This window comes from Gigantopelta aegis, chromosome 9, assembly GCF_016097555.1.
Source record: "Gigantopelta aegis isolate Gae_Host chromosome 9, Gae_host_genome, whole genome shotgun sequence".
NCBI lineage: Eukaryota > Metazoa > Mollusca > Gastropoda > Neomphalida > Peltospiridae > Gigantopelta > Gigantopelta aegis.
In genome coordinates, this window is record NC_054707.1 from 5,694,507 (window position 1) to 5,711,074 (window position 16,568).

Here is a 16,568-nt window from a genome sequence, read left to right on the forward strand (position 1 = left end):
TTGGCGTTGGGCATTACCTAGATACTCTGTTCAAAGTTGTTTGCTTCTTTCGTAGATTTCATTGGTAATGGCCGTTACTTAGGTTATATGTTCACAGCCATTTGCTTTTTCTTTCTAGATTCTGTTGGCGATGGGCGTTACCTTAGTGATATGTTAACATATATTTGCTTTTCTTCTAGATTCTGTTGACGATAAGTTCAAAGTTGTTTGCTTCTTTCCAAAATTGTATTGCTAACGGGCTATATGTTCACAGCTATCTCCTTCTTTTCTAGATTCCCTTTGCAGTTAGTGTTACCGTACTTAGCCGATATGTTGACAGTTCTTTGCTGATTAATTTCCGGAATATGATGGTGATGGTGGTTTGTTGCTATTTGCTTCTGTCCCAGATTCTGTTGGCGATGGGCATTGCCTGGGTGATATGATCACATCTATTTACTTATTTCCTAAATTCTGTTGGCGATGGGCGTTGCGTGGGTGATATGATCATATCTATTTACATATTTCCTAGATTCTGTTGGCGATGGGCGTTGCCTGGGTGATATGTTCAGATCTATTTACATCTTTCCTAGATTCTGTTGGCGATGGGCGTTGCATGGGTGATATATTCACATCTATTTACATCTTTCCTAGATTCTGCGGGAGATGGGTTTTGCCTGGGTGATGTATTCACATCTATTTACATATTTCCTAGATTCTGTTGCCGATAGGTGTTGCCTGGGTGATATGTACACATTTATTTACATATTTCCTAGATTCTGTTGGCGATGGGCGTTGCCTGGGGGATATGTTCACATCTATTTACATCTTTCCTAGATTCTGTTGGCGATGGGCGTTGCCTGGGTGATATGCGCCTTACTGACGGTGTTCGGCGCCCTTCCGTCCGACCCGGACGACTGGGGCTACTACGCACGGACGGATGTACGTTCTAGAGTTCTTACAGAGGCTCCGTGGTTTCGTTTTCCGTATCCAGGTGGGTAGGCCTGTATAATCAGCTACCTAGCAGAACAGAACTTACTGATTAACATATAACCAAGGGCCGTATCCAGCAGGGGGAATAACATATAACCAAGGGCCGTATCCAGCAGGTGGAAAAGAAGTTCTTTGTGGGGTCAAGTCCATGGCGAGCGATCTGAGGGAGGGTTCAAGACATGTCCGCCCGGTAAATATATTTGTAAATAAACAGAAATTTCACTTCGACCCCGAATAACACCACCCATCCCCCCACACACCCAGCATACGTGCCTACACTTCATTATATTATATTATGTACCGCCATGAAATCACGGCTAAATTAATAAGCATGATAACTCATAACTACAAAGCCATTCATGTATCCAAAATCGTATCTGTACAACACAGTAACCAAGAGGTATTCATTACAGCTGGAAGCATCTTCTTTTTTCAATGTTTTTTAAGTGTCACATTCCCGGGTGTTTTTTCAGGTCAGTGGGGAATGCCGACAGTGAGTGCCTCGGCAGTGTTTGGGATGTTAGCTGGCGTGATGGCATCCATGATTGAATCAGTGGGAGATTACTACGCATGCGCCAGTCTGACGGGTTCTCCGCCACCACCGGTACATGCGGTAAATAGAGGTATGACTAGACGCTTTGAAATATCGACAGATCCTGGTGTGATAATACGAGGGTGTAGCTGTCAATCAAAACTTCGAACTTGTGCCATAACCATAGATATCACGAGTAGAGTAAGTTTATGCGGTAGATGAACTGGACCCCGTTTCACGAAATAATCGTAGTTAATGATAACTGTAGTGACCTAACAGGCACGGCGGAAGCAAGTACCCATTTGGGGGGGGGGGGGGGGGGGGGGGGGGGCAGGAAGACTGAGATTGAGGGCGTAAAGCAAAGTTTCTAGAGAGTTAGAACGTATGCTGATCCGTAAAATGTTAAAAACTAGATGTCCTAAAATGCAACTTCCTGCATTCTACATGTAAAATTCATCTCTGCCTTAAGAGTTACTACCAATAATATTTTTTATTCAACCTAATTTGCGACGACAGTAAGCTACGACGCGTCATGGAATGGTCTGGCGATAGTAGAAAAACATATTAAGGTCGCGATAGTAGGTATTTACGGCGATAGTAGTGCTAAGATCGCTTTGTGGAACGGGTCCCTGGTATAACACCTCTAAGTGACGTTGTTTGTCACAATAATGAAGTTTGACTCGAGAGGTTGAGTTTAAAAAGTGTGTTGTTTAATTATTGCAGACTTGCGTGATACAAGATGTTTTAACAAACTACACTGAGTTTGCAACCAGTTAGAAAGGTTTTCGGCAAATAAAATATTTTACACTATTACACTTACAATTTACTTACATTTCCTTACTTAGAATATGAATCTCTATAACCAATGTGTTTCTGAACATCGTAATGTTTTGTAATATCTAAATATCGATTGTTATCTAAAATGATGTCTTCGTATGTACATATTTACTATTTGTTCTAACGGCCAAACGAAATTCTAAATAATTTATCAGTGTTGTGTTTTAAGGCCTATATTTAAAACAAAACTGTCCTTTAAGCAAAACAGCAGGATGTGGGTTTATATTGTTTGGGGGTTCAAACGGAAGACTTGCTTGGGCCTGAAAACAAATAATCCCTTTAATTTTTCGTTCAATGTGAGTGTTATGTAATTGTTACTACCTATTATTGTAATATTATGGTATTAATTCAGAGTAATTGCATTGGTTTCTAGGTATTGGTATAGAAGGCATCACGTGCATTATTGCTGGGGCGTGGGGAACGGCAAACGGTACAACCTCCTACAGTGAAAACGTTGGTGCCATTGGAATAACAAAGGTGTGTACCTACAATGAAAATAACCAGCGCGGAACATTGAATCGTCCCCCACCCCCCTCTTATCGTACTTCGAGTGAAACCTATACTACTGAGGGACCTCTCGCATCTATCTTTCAGTCCAGTGGACTCCTTCCCTGATTGGGTTTTTCTCTTCCCAACCAGTTCCCCACAACTGGTATGTCAAAGGCCGTGTCATAAAATGTTTGATTTATTAATCATTGGCTATTAGATGTCAAACATTTGATAATTTTGACATATAGACTTAGAGAGGAAACCCGCTACATTTTTCCATTAGTAGCAAGGGATATTTTATATGCACCACCCCACAGGCAGGATAGCACATACCACGGTCTTTGATATACCAGACGTGGTGTCTTGAAGGAGAAGTAGCCCAATAGGCGAACCTACAGGGATCGATCCCAAACCGACCTCGTATCAAGCGAGCGCTTTACCACTGGGCTGCGTCTCGCCTCTGGCTGTGGTATGTGCTGCTCTCTCTGGGAAAGTGCGCTAAAAAGGTACCAAAATGCTAATGTTAAAATGGGTTTCCTCGTAAAATTATGACTCGGAATTATCAAATGTTTGACATCCAATAGTTGATGAGTAATACTTAATCAATGTGCTTTAATGGAATGAATGAATGAATGTTTAACGACACACCAGTACGAAAAATACATATTGGGTGTCAAACTACGGAAAATTCCAAAAAGAAGTCATGTACAACATCAAAATAAAAATTCAACAGCTAAATTAAAACAGTGTACAGAACTGGAATTTTTTTTATATATCACAGATATGTAAAATTAAAATTTATAATAAAATTCAGAATCACGAAGAAATTGCAGCAAAAGCTGATGATGGAATCAAAATTATTCCATCACATTTCTTATACCCAAATAGGTTCTATATCTTTCCTAGTGTGTTTGAGATGGCTGCACTCCACCAAAATGTGGCATACCGTTAGAGTACACCGACAGAGCTCACACTGGGGTGCAGGATCCTTAATCAGAATACATTAATGAGTCAAGTATCTATGGATGATGCGGGCATGACACAAGACTATTTTATCCTTCTTGTACCGCCTTTTGGAGGACTGCCACTCTCCCAAAGCTGGCTTGACAGAATGAAGATTGTTCGCAACCGCACCGTACCAATCATCTTGCCAAGTTCTCCTAGTGCTGTCTATAAACAAAACAGACTACACTTTCATTCCACTGGCGTTTTAACTATAAAAAAGAAACATGAGCATTGTGTCTTCTTAATGACAGCATATACAATCCTCAGTTTTGAGGATTTTGGTTGGTTGTCCGTAGGGCATGTAGGCGCTGACATTGTGGTTGTCTCTCAAAAATGGAGGCAAGACGTAGCCCAGTGGTAAAGCGCTTGCTTGATTAGCTTTCTGTTTGGGATCGATCTCCGTTAGTGGGCCCATTGAGCTATTTCTCGCGCCAGCCAGTGCACCACGACTGGTATATTAAAGGCCGTGCTATGTGCTATCCTGTCTATGGGATGGTGCATATACAAGATCTCTTGCTGCCTCCCTCAATATCTGTGTTGTCCGTAACCATATGTCCTACGCAATATAACCGTGAATAAAATGTGTTGAGTGTGTCGTTAAAATAAACCATTTCCCTGATTTCATTTGTCTCTCGACATGTTGATGTAGTAGATAGCAAAATGTTGTTTGAACTCACTAAAATGTCTTGTTTGTCCATGCACACATTATGGATTGATTGAAACATATGTTATTGCTTTTTAAAGAACAAATGGATTAGGCACAAGTTACACAACTTACTAGGCCTTCTCCAAAATACATACATATTACGACAGAAATATGAACAGAAATAAATATTATTGAGAAAAGAAAGAATAAAGGAAACAGAAAAAAGAGACGCAATAAAGTTTTCTATGTGTTCGATAATTAGACAGCAGGTTTGATAAACGAAAAAACAAAACACAAACAAGGCATCGCAATGATTACATAATGGCTACACAAATAATAATAATAGCAATAAAATAAATAAAAAGTAATAATTTTAAAGATCCATACTTTATTTACTACATAAGGGAAACGTTTAGTTTCATTTATATACTTATGTACATGAAAAAATATTTCTTTATTGTCTTCTTCACTTAGAGTATTTTTACCATTTAAAACTAGTTGTAAATCTATTGGCTGAAATCTTAGCAATGAATTCCAGAGTGCGCGTCTTTGCCTTTCATATAAAATGCATTCACAGAAAAAATGATAATTGTTTTCAAAATTATACCCACAACTGCACGAGGAATCGGTGCTAAGACCAACTCGATGTAAGTCTGCTTTTAAATCACTACACCTGTGTCTTAACTTGGTATGTAATACATTTTCTCTTCTATTATCAAATGAATAGTATAGCGCAACGCATGGAACATCGGGTTTTATTGCTTTTTTAAATGAAGATATTTTTTGACAATTTCGAATTTCAGCCCGTAGGTTGTTCCAAAGTTGTATTGTCGAATGGATAAATGAAGATTAAAGTAAATTAGTTCTAGCAGGGGGTAAAAAGATATCACAGAACACAGCACAAAAGTGTTCCTTTTTGTCCAAAGATTCACAAATTTGGGAGTATAATTCTAATACTTGATGAACAGCACTGGGCGATATGCGCACTGATATTTATATAGAAGGTTATTGGATATAAAATAATTATTTAAAATGTTTGAATACAATTCTTTCAAATATTTTTCCAATGCAACTTAGTAATAATATCGGTTTATAGTTAGTAGAATAACATTTGTCACCTTTTTTTGAAGAGAGGTTTAACATGAGCTATCTTCCATCTGTTAGGGAATTTAGATGTACGTAAAGACTATTATGGATATTTGGATAGTAAACTGCTGATGCATGCATAGTAAAGTGTGCGTTGTAGACGCAGACAAGGTAAAGTGTGGGTTATTGATGTAGACATGATAAAGTGTGTTGTTGATGCAGGCATAGTAAAGGGTGTGTTGTAGATGCATGTATAGTAAAGTGTGTGTCTTTGATGTAGATAGTGAAGTATGTCTTTGATGCAGATATAGTAAAGTGTGTGTCGTTGATGTATATAGTAAAGTGTGTGTCTTTGATGTTGATAGTGAAGTGTGTGGTGTTGTATAAACAAATTAATGTTTAACGACACCCCCAGCATAAAGGTTACATGAATATTTGAAAATAGTTGGTATATTTAGAAATAAAATATATGTAATTAGGTAAAACCACGGTGTAAAGAGCTGTGGTGAAATGCGCAATGCAATACAAACATCAAGGTAAACACATTTTAAAACTTTCTATAGAAATTAAAAAATTAATTCTGGGTGGAATTTGTTGCTGATATAGACTTGTTGATGTAAAGTGTGGGTTACTGATGTCGACATAATCAAGTGTGGGTTTATAAAGTTGACATAGTAAAGTGTACGTTGTTGATGCAGAGATAGCAAAGTGTGTTGTTGATGCAGAAAGTGAAGTTTGTGTTGTTGACCCGACCCAATAAAGTGTGTGTTGTTGATACAGAAATAGTAAAATGTGTTTCTGATGTAGATAGTAAAGTGTGTTGGTAATACAAACATGATAAAGTGTGTGTTATTGATATTCATATAGTTAAGTGTGTTATTGATACCGATAGTAGAATGTGCGTTGTTGATTCAGTTATAGTGAAGTGTGTGTTGTTGATACAGATATAGTAAAGTGTGTGTTGTTGATACAGATATAGTAAAGTGTGTTGTTGATACAGATATAGTAAAGTGTGTGTTGTTGATGCAGATATAGTAAAGTATGTGTTGTTGATACAGATATAGTAAAGTGTGTGTTGTTGATGCAGATATAGTAAAGTGTGTGTTGTTGATACAGATATAGTAAAGTGTGTGTTGTTGATGCAGATATAGTAAAGTGTGTGTTGTTGATACAGATATACTAAAGTGTGTGTTGTTGATGCAGATATAGTAAAGTGTGTGTTATTGATACACTTATAGTGGTGTGTGTTGTTGATGCAGATATACTAAAGTGTGTGTTGTTGATGCAGATATACTAAAGTGTGTGTTGTTGATACAGATATAGTGGTGTGTGTTGTTGATACAGATATAGTAAAGTGTGTGTTGCTGATGCAGATATAGTAAAGTGTGTGGTGTTGATGCAGATATAGTAAAGTGTGTGTTGTTGATACAGATATAGTAAAGTGTGTGTTGTTGATACAGATATACTAAAGTGTGTGTTGTTGATACAGATATAGTAAAGTGTGTGTTGTTGATACAGATATACTAAAGTGTGTGTTGTTGATACAGATATAGTAAAGTGTGTGTTGTTGATACAGATATAGTGAAGTGTGTGTTGTTGATACAGATATAGTAAAGTGTGTGTTGTTGATACAGATATAGTGGTGTGTGTTGTTGATGCAGATATACTAAAGTGTGTGTTGTTGATGCAGATATACTAAAGTGTGTGTTGTTGATGCAGATATACTAAAGTGTGTGTTGTTGATGCAGATATAGTAACGTGTGTGTTGTTGATGCAGATATAGTAAAGTGTGTGTTGTTGATACAGATATAGTGGTGTGTGTTGTTGATACAGATATAGTAAAGTGTGTGATGCGTGTGTGTTGTTGATGCAGATATAGTAAAGTGTGTGTTGTTGATACAGATATAGTGGTGTGTGTTGTTGATACAGATATAGTAAAGTGTGTGTTGTTGATGCAGATATAGTAAAGTGTGTGTTGTTGATACAGATATACTAAAGTGTGTGTTGTTGATGCAGATATACTAAAGTGCGTGTTGTTGATGCAGATATACTAAAGTGCGTGTTGTTGATGCAGATATACTAAAGTGCGTGTTGTTGATGCAGATATAGTAAAGTGCGTGTTGTTGATGCAGATATACTAAAGTGTGTGTTGTTGATGCAGATATAGTAAAGTGTGTGTTGTTGATGCAGATACAGTAAAGTGTGTGTTGTTGATACAGATATAGTGGTGTGTGTTGTTGATACAGATATAGTAAAGTGTGTTGTTGATGCAGATATAGTAAAGTGTGTGTTGTTGATACAGATATACTAAAGTGTGTGTTGTTGATGCAGATATACTAAAGTGCGTGTTGTTGATGCAGATATACTAAAGTGCGTGTTGTTGATGCAGATATAGTAAAGTTTGTGTTGTTGATAGAGATACAGATATAGTAAAGTATGTATTGATGCAGATATACTAAAGTGTGTGTTGTTGCTACAGATATAGTGAAGTGTGTGTTGTTGATACAGATACAGTAAAGTGTGTGTTGTTGATGCAGATATAGTAAAGTGTGTGTTGTTGATACAGATATAGTAAAGTGTGTGTTCTTGATCCAGAGATAGTAAAGTGTGTTGTTGATGAGACAGTAAACTGCGTCTTGTTGATGCAGGTTGGCAGCAGGGCGGTGGTCCAGACGGCGGGGGTGCTGCTCGTGTTGATGGGGTGTATGGGTAAAGTAGGAGCACTGTTCGTCACCATGCCAGACCCCGTTGTAGGCGGGATGTTCATTGTAATGTTTGGTGAGTTTCTAGAAAATATCTTATCACCCCATGAATTTGTTTTACGTTTTTACCAAGATGGGTTTGATTTGAAATCATCGCTACTTTGGCCGAATGTTGTACAGGACTATAGTTAGGCCTACCAGCTTTCAAATGTTATTATGATTTCGGAAGAGGTGGATGTTTTTCGTTGAGAGTGGTGGCGTAGCTGGACTTTTGTGTGTACCACCAAACCAACTCAGCATACTTGCCTCTCTAGAACTAAAATAATAATAATAAAATAAATAATAATACTGCTTCGCAAATATTAACATTAGATTGATTCAACATAAAACAAATTGATCAAACGTGACGTTATAGGATAATACTTAGATGATAGGAACTTACTGCAAATGCTATAAGGGTTAAAGGTTTCGCAATAATTGCAGCTGCAAAATATATTCCATTATAAACATGTCACTTCAGATTAATGCAGTGGCGTTATTATCCATGGCGAATTGCTTTAATGCCATGACATTAATTTTTACTTCATTGTATTTTTATGATAATTATACAAAAGCTGCAACGATGGGGCAGGCTTACGTTTGTACCTTTTTTCTTCTTTTTCTCCTATTTGCAGCCTAGGTTTTAATATTTACGTTGTCGTAATATAAAAAATAATAATCCTGTGATAAAAAACGTTTCTTTGCAGGCATGATCACAGCTGTAGGTCTTTCCAATTTGCAACACGTGCAGCTGACGTCATCAAGGAATCTGTTCATCCTTGGCCTGTCCCTGTTTCTGGGTCTATCACTTCCCAAGTGGATGCAGAACAATAAACAGGTGATCAAAACAGGTGAGGAAACATTCGTTATTGTCTACATTGTTTACCTTCTGGCCAGCGAGTATCTACCAAGTCTGGTCTGGTCTAAGGGTTTAACATATACACGCCTGTCAGGAGCGCAGGTGTTGACTTTCGCCGGCACCTCCGTCCATGACAGGACTGTCTACCAAATTAGATCACCTATTAAATGATAGCTTTACAGGAGCTGTATCCAAGCTGCAAAATGCACAAAAATAATTAGTTTAATTTTTGTTTTGAAATGTAAAAATTATATCTTGAACAATTTGACCATAAAATATTATTTACTAACATGTCAAACATTTCGTAATTCTGACATATAGTCATCAGAGAAAACCCGCTACATAATTCCTAATGCACTTTCCCACAGACAGAAAAAACACATGCCACAGCCTTTGACCAGTTGTGGTGCACTGGTTGGAACGAGAAAAACCCAATCAGTTGAATGGATCCACCGAGGTGGTTCGATCCTGTGACGCAAGCACATCAGGCGAGTACTCAACCGACTGAGCTAAATCCGACCCTGAAGGGATATAGTGTCTTGTGCCATGCCCGAACGTATGCGATGCACGTTTCGTTCCATTTCCATGACACTTTTCATATTGGAATAGGATCCTGTAATCTTTGACCTCTCTGCGTCAAAGATCAGGGTCACTGTGACTAAAACTAGAAATTACGATATCTACCGCCTTTATTTCTCATACGATTTTCATCAAACTTCATATGCAAACTTACATAACGAATAACTTAAATAACGAATTCAAAATGGCACAAAACATTATAAAGGCAATTTACACCATTACTGTCTAACCACGAGGAGATTTGCTGTTTTTTGAACTCATGGTTTCCTTTGAAAATCTTCAGAGAGTAACGGACAGGGTTTGAAAGCGAGTGACGTCACAATTATAGCGTAATTTTACCACCCAATATTATTCGGCGGCGAAGAATTCATTGCTGTTTTGATATGTAGATTAGTCTGTTTACTATTTTACCCAGATTTAGGAAGCTACAGTGACAGCACATTACATTTTCAATATTTTCGAGTTAATTAAGTAGAGTGTGTTGGGGGTATATTAATATGAAGTTATTTATCACAAATATATGTCCAGAAATAGTGATATGGCCTTTGCGTCTCTGTGATAGCTATTTAACTCTCAGGACGGAAATTATATAGTATGTAAAGGATCATCTGTGCGAAGTTAGAGTACATGATATTCTATAAGAGCAACAACGTTCGTACACCAAAATGTCGGGTACATTTTATCCACTACCAGGGTTTCTGCCAGAGGGTAACACGGGTATGGCACCTTATCCAAACATTTTTGATGATTTGTTTTTAAGTTAACCTTTTGTCAAAAATAATTACTGTATGAATTTCTTAACCCTAACCCTAAACTTAACCAATTTTCTTTCTAGGGAATCCCCCCCCCCCCCCCCCCCCCCAACCATTATGACATTATGACTGGTTGCATTCAATTCCATAGCGCAAAACCCAAAAAGTTCTTTCTGGCAAAGACACTGCCACTACCCATCTTTCCCCAGTTGAGAGGATCTACATATACGTATATTATACGTATATGTAGATCCTCTCAACTGAAAAGTATATCGACTAATACATGTTTACACTTTGAACTTTTAAAGTTTAACTTTACAATAGAATTATGAACTAAAAGCTATACGGTTTAAATGTCTATTTTATCGTAGCCTTATACTTTGTCATAAGCGTACGAGACAGGGGGCGGTGGGAGGGTAGCAGTTGCCTAGTGCTGGCGCAAATAATAAATTTCGAGCAACGATTATACAGATATTCGGACAAAATTAGCTGACAAGAAACCTTTTCACCATGTATTTTCATCATTCTACCCACAAAATTAGTTGTAATCCATGTCAAAATGCATCTATATGTATATGTATTACAAAATACCTACGTTAAACGTTCCAAACTTTATCCGAAAACAACATCGTATACGTGAGGTCATTTTAATGTTTTCGGTACACACACAATACTCAAATCATACAAATTATATCACTATTAAAGAAAAAAGTAATTCAAACTACGTCACTATTCATTAGATTTAACTCTTGGTCCTTTTTGCAGATGCATACAGGACCATCAAACCACATGCAGGAATAACGTGGGATGGTGGTTGGTTCAAAACAAACTGTTCATCCATCTCATTGCAAAAAACAATTAAAAAAATTCACATAATTAGGTATACTTGAATCATACCTGAAACATATTCATTAATATAGATATGGTTTTCCATCAAACTACTGATGGTCGTATCATATACCTCACCGGTACTCTTGTTCCTTTTGGCAAAGAGCGATTTTAATGCCAGATTTTCTCCTTTTGTATATAATTAATAAGGCCTTTACTGGAAATGAAAATATAGGTAATGTCATCTTCTGGTATTTGACTAAAGCTTGGTAAATCATGTTTTGGTCATCATATGCCGACTTTAAAGACCGATATATCATTCTGGTATATAAGTTGTTTGATCAGAGTCATAACATCGAAGGTCTCCTGAAAAGTGTATGGTAGACACACAGAGGCCATTTCACGATATGACGCGTCACTGACTAACATGATTTCTGGGGCAATACGCTACTTTGACCTTGTACATGTCTTTTCGTCTGTTTGATAAAAACCCTGTACATTTCAACTATAGACTTGATAGCTGTAGGTTGTGCTCATGACTGGTGCCACCGGTGGGCAGGATATGCTCACTTTTCGCGAACACCTGATATCATCAGTGTTTTTACAGTGATTCATGAGTCCATGCCATCCCCCCCCTCTCTCTCTCTCTCTCTCTCTCTCTCTCTCTCTCTCTCTCTCTATATATATATATATATATATATATATATATATATATATATATATATATATATATATATATATTTCATTCAGCTCTATCCTGTGCAAGTTTGGTTTTCCCAGTCTAGCCTTGGGAGTGGCGGTCCTCCTACGGACGGTGCAGGAGGGATGAAATGTTACAGATCTTCTATGGTAGTGACGGTCCTCCTTAGGACGATCAACTGTTAGTGGATAATTGAAGTAATCACGAATTTGCCTAACGTCATTTCGACTCTTCCTGGGACAGAGATATGGTTTTAATATGGGAATACGGTTTTGTCGTTCAGAGTTTCTTTACATTGTTATAAAGTTAACTTTAATGATATACAAGAACTAACAGATCTGAACTTAATAAAGCCTTGTACACAAACGTCAATTGTTATTTTTTAAATGCAATATGATTTACAGTCGGACATGAAATCGTTTTTAGCAATATCCCAATGATATTCTTTCAAGTTTATAATTATGGCTGTGAACAGACTTAAAACTTGAGGAAATGTTTCTACAGAACAGAACAGAACAGAACAGAACAGAACTTTAATACACTCAGGCCACCTGCTTGGATACTGATGGCTCAAGTCACCTCTAACCCTCCCCTTATTGATATGTTGTACGAGTGGGCTATAGGGGGCTGTGTTAACAACATTTACGTTTGTTTGATATAAAGACTAGACTTGAGAATAATCAAACTAAAGCTCTGTGGCATCAGATTTAGGGGGAAATGTATAATGTATACACAATAGCTTGCTACCATTTCGTCGTCAACGATTGCCGATATATTACACACATTCCCCTCTAGCCCTCCCCATACAACATATCAATAAAGGGAATACTAGATGTCATTCAAGCTAGAATACTGATTGATTCGTCGTCCGAAATTATTGATAGTGACTGTTTGAGGGTTTCGTTCTCCGTTTCAGGAAATGCGAGTTTTGATCAGATTGTTGAGGTTCTTCTCAGCACCAGTATGTTTGTAGGAGGATTCTTAGGATTTCTGCTTGACAACACGTTGCCTGGTAACTATGACACAATAATAATTATGTGATGGTAATAAACCGCAATACGTGACACAGGCCTCACACGAGGTCACAATCATAGAGCAAAGGGGTCACTTCTATCTCAAACTTTTGACAGTTTTTAACAGAAGGGAGACTTGAATGTTTAATCTAAAATAATAAGAAACGCAAAAAGAAGTTATATTAACCCAATACCGTCAAACCTGTCTTGAGCGGCTAGAGAAAGGAGTAGTCACAATAGCAATTTGATTTTTATACAAAGTTTTAAGATACACTTGCCTTGATATTCGTATTAACGCCCAATATTAAATCTTTGTTTTTATGCTGGGTTGTCGATAAACGTTCATGTATTCATTGCAGCTAAAGGATATAGCAATGTTCTATGTCATGTGTATGTGTGTGTGTGTGTGTGTGTGTGTGTGTGTGTGTGTGTGTGTGTGTGTGTGTGTGTGTGTGTGTGGGGGGTAATGTGTATTATAGCTTGTAAACGAGTAAATAAATTTTGTTTTAAATATACTCAATATTGGAACTATAACATTAGAACACAATTATTTTAAACCTATAATAGTTATGAAATAGTGCTAACAAATCCTGTAAACAAAAGGTTCACAAGGTAGATTATATTTTAAAACGCAACCCTTGTGACTTGCCTTGTGCAACTTTCATTGCATGCAGGACGAAATAAAAATTACGTTTTCCACAACTGACATCTATTGTAGGAACAGCAGCTGAAAGAGGGATTCAGAAATGGCGGGAACGTAGCACACATCCTGACGACTACAGCAGCGCGTCAGACATGCACATCTACGATCTACCTCTCGTCCAGAAATATCTTGACCAGTGCAAATGGACACGGTATCTGCCGTTTTTACCCACCAGTGAGGGAAACAATCAAAGAAAATGTCAATGCTCAATAGCATCACTTTGCAAATGTTTTGTGAAAAAGCAGAAAAACACGAATGTTCCATGACTGTAAGAGAATGCAAAGAACTTTCTGTTCGGTACTTCATATACAATTCACTATGCGAGTTTCACTATGCAATTCTAAAATGTTAAATACTACATGTATATGCTAATTAATTTTCAAACTGATCAAATTGATTCGCACGTGCAGTCACTGAGTATCAAAACAGTTAGAAATACCACCTGTTTTGGTTTGTTATTAAGCACATACTGCTCCCCTAAAGCGCAGTACTGTTATGCATACATCATTTATTGTTGGGTGTTTGTTTTTTAGGTTATTTATGTTCTCTTTTCATTTTCCACTATTTTGGGTTTTGATTGTTATTGTAGGGTCGTTGTGCAACACGGTTGCCAACGACCTATTTACTTTTTATGTTAAAAAAGGCTTTGGTACAGCATATCATGTGTACATATACATTTATCAGTATTTGGTTAGTGGAGGAAGGTTATCAAGTTTTACTAGGAGTATATCTCAAGGCTCATGTATATCACTTACATTATTATTATTATTATTAAAGTTTAAAATGTTCTCTGTCAAAATTCCAAATGAATAGTAGTATTAAGTTTGTGTCTGCAAATTGTCAGGGCCTTGCAGATAAAAAGGTTTTGAGAGATGTGTTAAATTACTATAAATCAAAAACATATTCAATAATATGTTTGCAGGACATTCATAAAGATGAAAATGATGCACGGCGGATGAAACATTTATGGAATATGCACACACTAATACCACCTTGTAATACAGGACAGAGAGGAGTTGCTATTCTATTTAATAATAATAATGAATATGTTACGAACATTAGTATTCAAACGCTCAAGATTTATGTTTATGAGTTGGCGAAATGGAACAACTACTAGTAATTATTTCTGAATATTTTTGTTTCTGATCAGTGTTAGTTACCAGTTATTAACTGATTTGTGTTACCCTTTGTAAAATGAATATTCTAATACAACTTTCAATAAATTGAATTATGACTGTATTTTGTTTGTGTTTTCCTTTATGGTTTACTAGAAAATCGAGACATCACTTTAAGCACACTTCAAACTGGAAAATAGTGCGTGCGTTTAATTTCGCGACATACGGTTGGACGCGAACGACGCGAAATTTATACGCACGCATTTTTTTCACGGTTTACAGTATTGATAATGAACATACTTTCATAGACCCAAACGGTAATTACATAATAACTAGATTAACGATAAATAAACATACTGATTTGACTATAGTAAATATTTATTGTCCAAATGAAGATTCACCGCAATTCTATTTGGATATTTTTAATAAAATTAATTTTGAACAAGAAAACGTGATATTTTGTGGAGATTGGAATTTTGTATTGGACCCACAGCTAGATCTCGAAAACTACAAACGTAATAATAACCCAAGAGTAAGACAAGCAGTATTAGAAACTATAACTAAAAATGACTTAATAGATGCTTGGAGAGTATTAAATGGGGATACCAAATCATTTATGTGGAGGAGGAAAAAACCTAGACAGCAGGCTAGACTAGATTATTTTCTTGTATCTCCAAATATTTTTGATAAAATTTTAGATGCTAAAATTACAATACCTTATAGATCTGACCATAATGCTATTAATATAACGTGTAATTTTTCGGACCAAGAATGCGGTAGAGGATATTGGAAATTTAACAACTCCCTATTAAAGTACCCATCTTATTGTACTCAAATTAAAAATATAATAAAAGAAACGAAAACTGAATATGGTCAACCAGTGCAAAATGAAAATATTCAAATGATACGTAATGCTGACATAAACTTTTAAGATACCAGTATCATTATTTTTAGAAACATTGTTAATGAAAATTAGAGGTAAAACGATATCCTATGCTACCTGGAAAAAAACGTCAGGAATTAAAGGAAGAAACCGATTTAGAAACAAAAATATCTAATATTCAAAAAGAAATAAATACTAATCTTCAGAACATAAATGAAAATATTTTAGATGAACTGCAAGACACACAACGGAAATTAGAATCTATTCGAGATAAGAAAACAGAAGGCGCCTATATAAGGTCAAGGACATTGTCGTACCAATTAGGCGACAAGCCAAGTGCATATTTCTAAAGTTTAGAAACTAGAAATTATGTCTCAAAGACCATTTTAAAATTAGAGACACCTACAGGAACTATTACTTCAACAGGCGAAATATTAAACGAGCAAAGGCATTTTTACCATTCATTATATAAATTTAAAAGTGTTTCAACTGAAAAGATTAATGACTTAATTAACACGAATATTCCAAAACTTAACAAAGAAACTTCAAATAAATTAGAAGGTAAAATATGTATGCAGGAATTAGTATCGACCTTAAAAAAATGAAGAACAATAAAAGTCCTGGACTAGATGGGTTCACGATTGAGTTTTTTTAAGTTTTTCTGGATAGACTTAAGTGATTTTGGTTTAAGAACTATAAATGAATATGATAAGGAACAATTGTCTGTATCACTTAGAAGAGGGGTAATTACTTGTATACCAAAAGTAAATAAGAACAGACAGCTCTTAAAAAACTGGAGACCTATATCACTGTTAAATGTCATTTATAAAC

At 36.4% G+C, this 16,568-nt stretch overlaps 1 protein-coding gene across 1 annotated transcript in view; it reads left to right on the forward strand.

Annotated features, from left to right (window-relative positions):
- The window catches only part of LOC121381921 (solute carrier family 23 member 1-like), a 46,275-nt gene extending 31,301 nt beyond the window's left edge, over positions 1-14,974 (forward strand). The window contains exons 8-14 of the mRNA XM_041511346.1: positions 814-970; positions 1,443-1,592; positions 2,712-2,815; positions 8,213-8,342; positions 9,013-9,156; positions 12,940-13,035; positions 13,755-14,974. Coding sequence (XP_041367280.1) covers positions 814-970; positions 1,443-1,592; positions 2,712-2,815; positions 8,213-8,342; positions 9,013-9,156; positions 12,940-13,035; positions 13,755-14,005 — 1,032 coding nt within the window. The 3' untranslated portion in view covers positions 14,006-14,974. The remainder of the gene's footprint in view (positions 1-813; positions 971-1,442; positions 1,593-2,711; positions 2,816-8,212; positions 8,343-9,012; positions 9,157-12,939; positions 13,036-13,754) is intronic.
- The last annotated feature ends 1,594 nt before the right edge of the window (positions 14,975-16,568 follow it).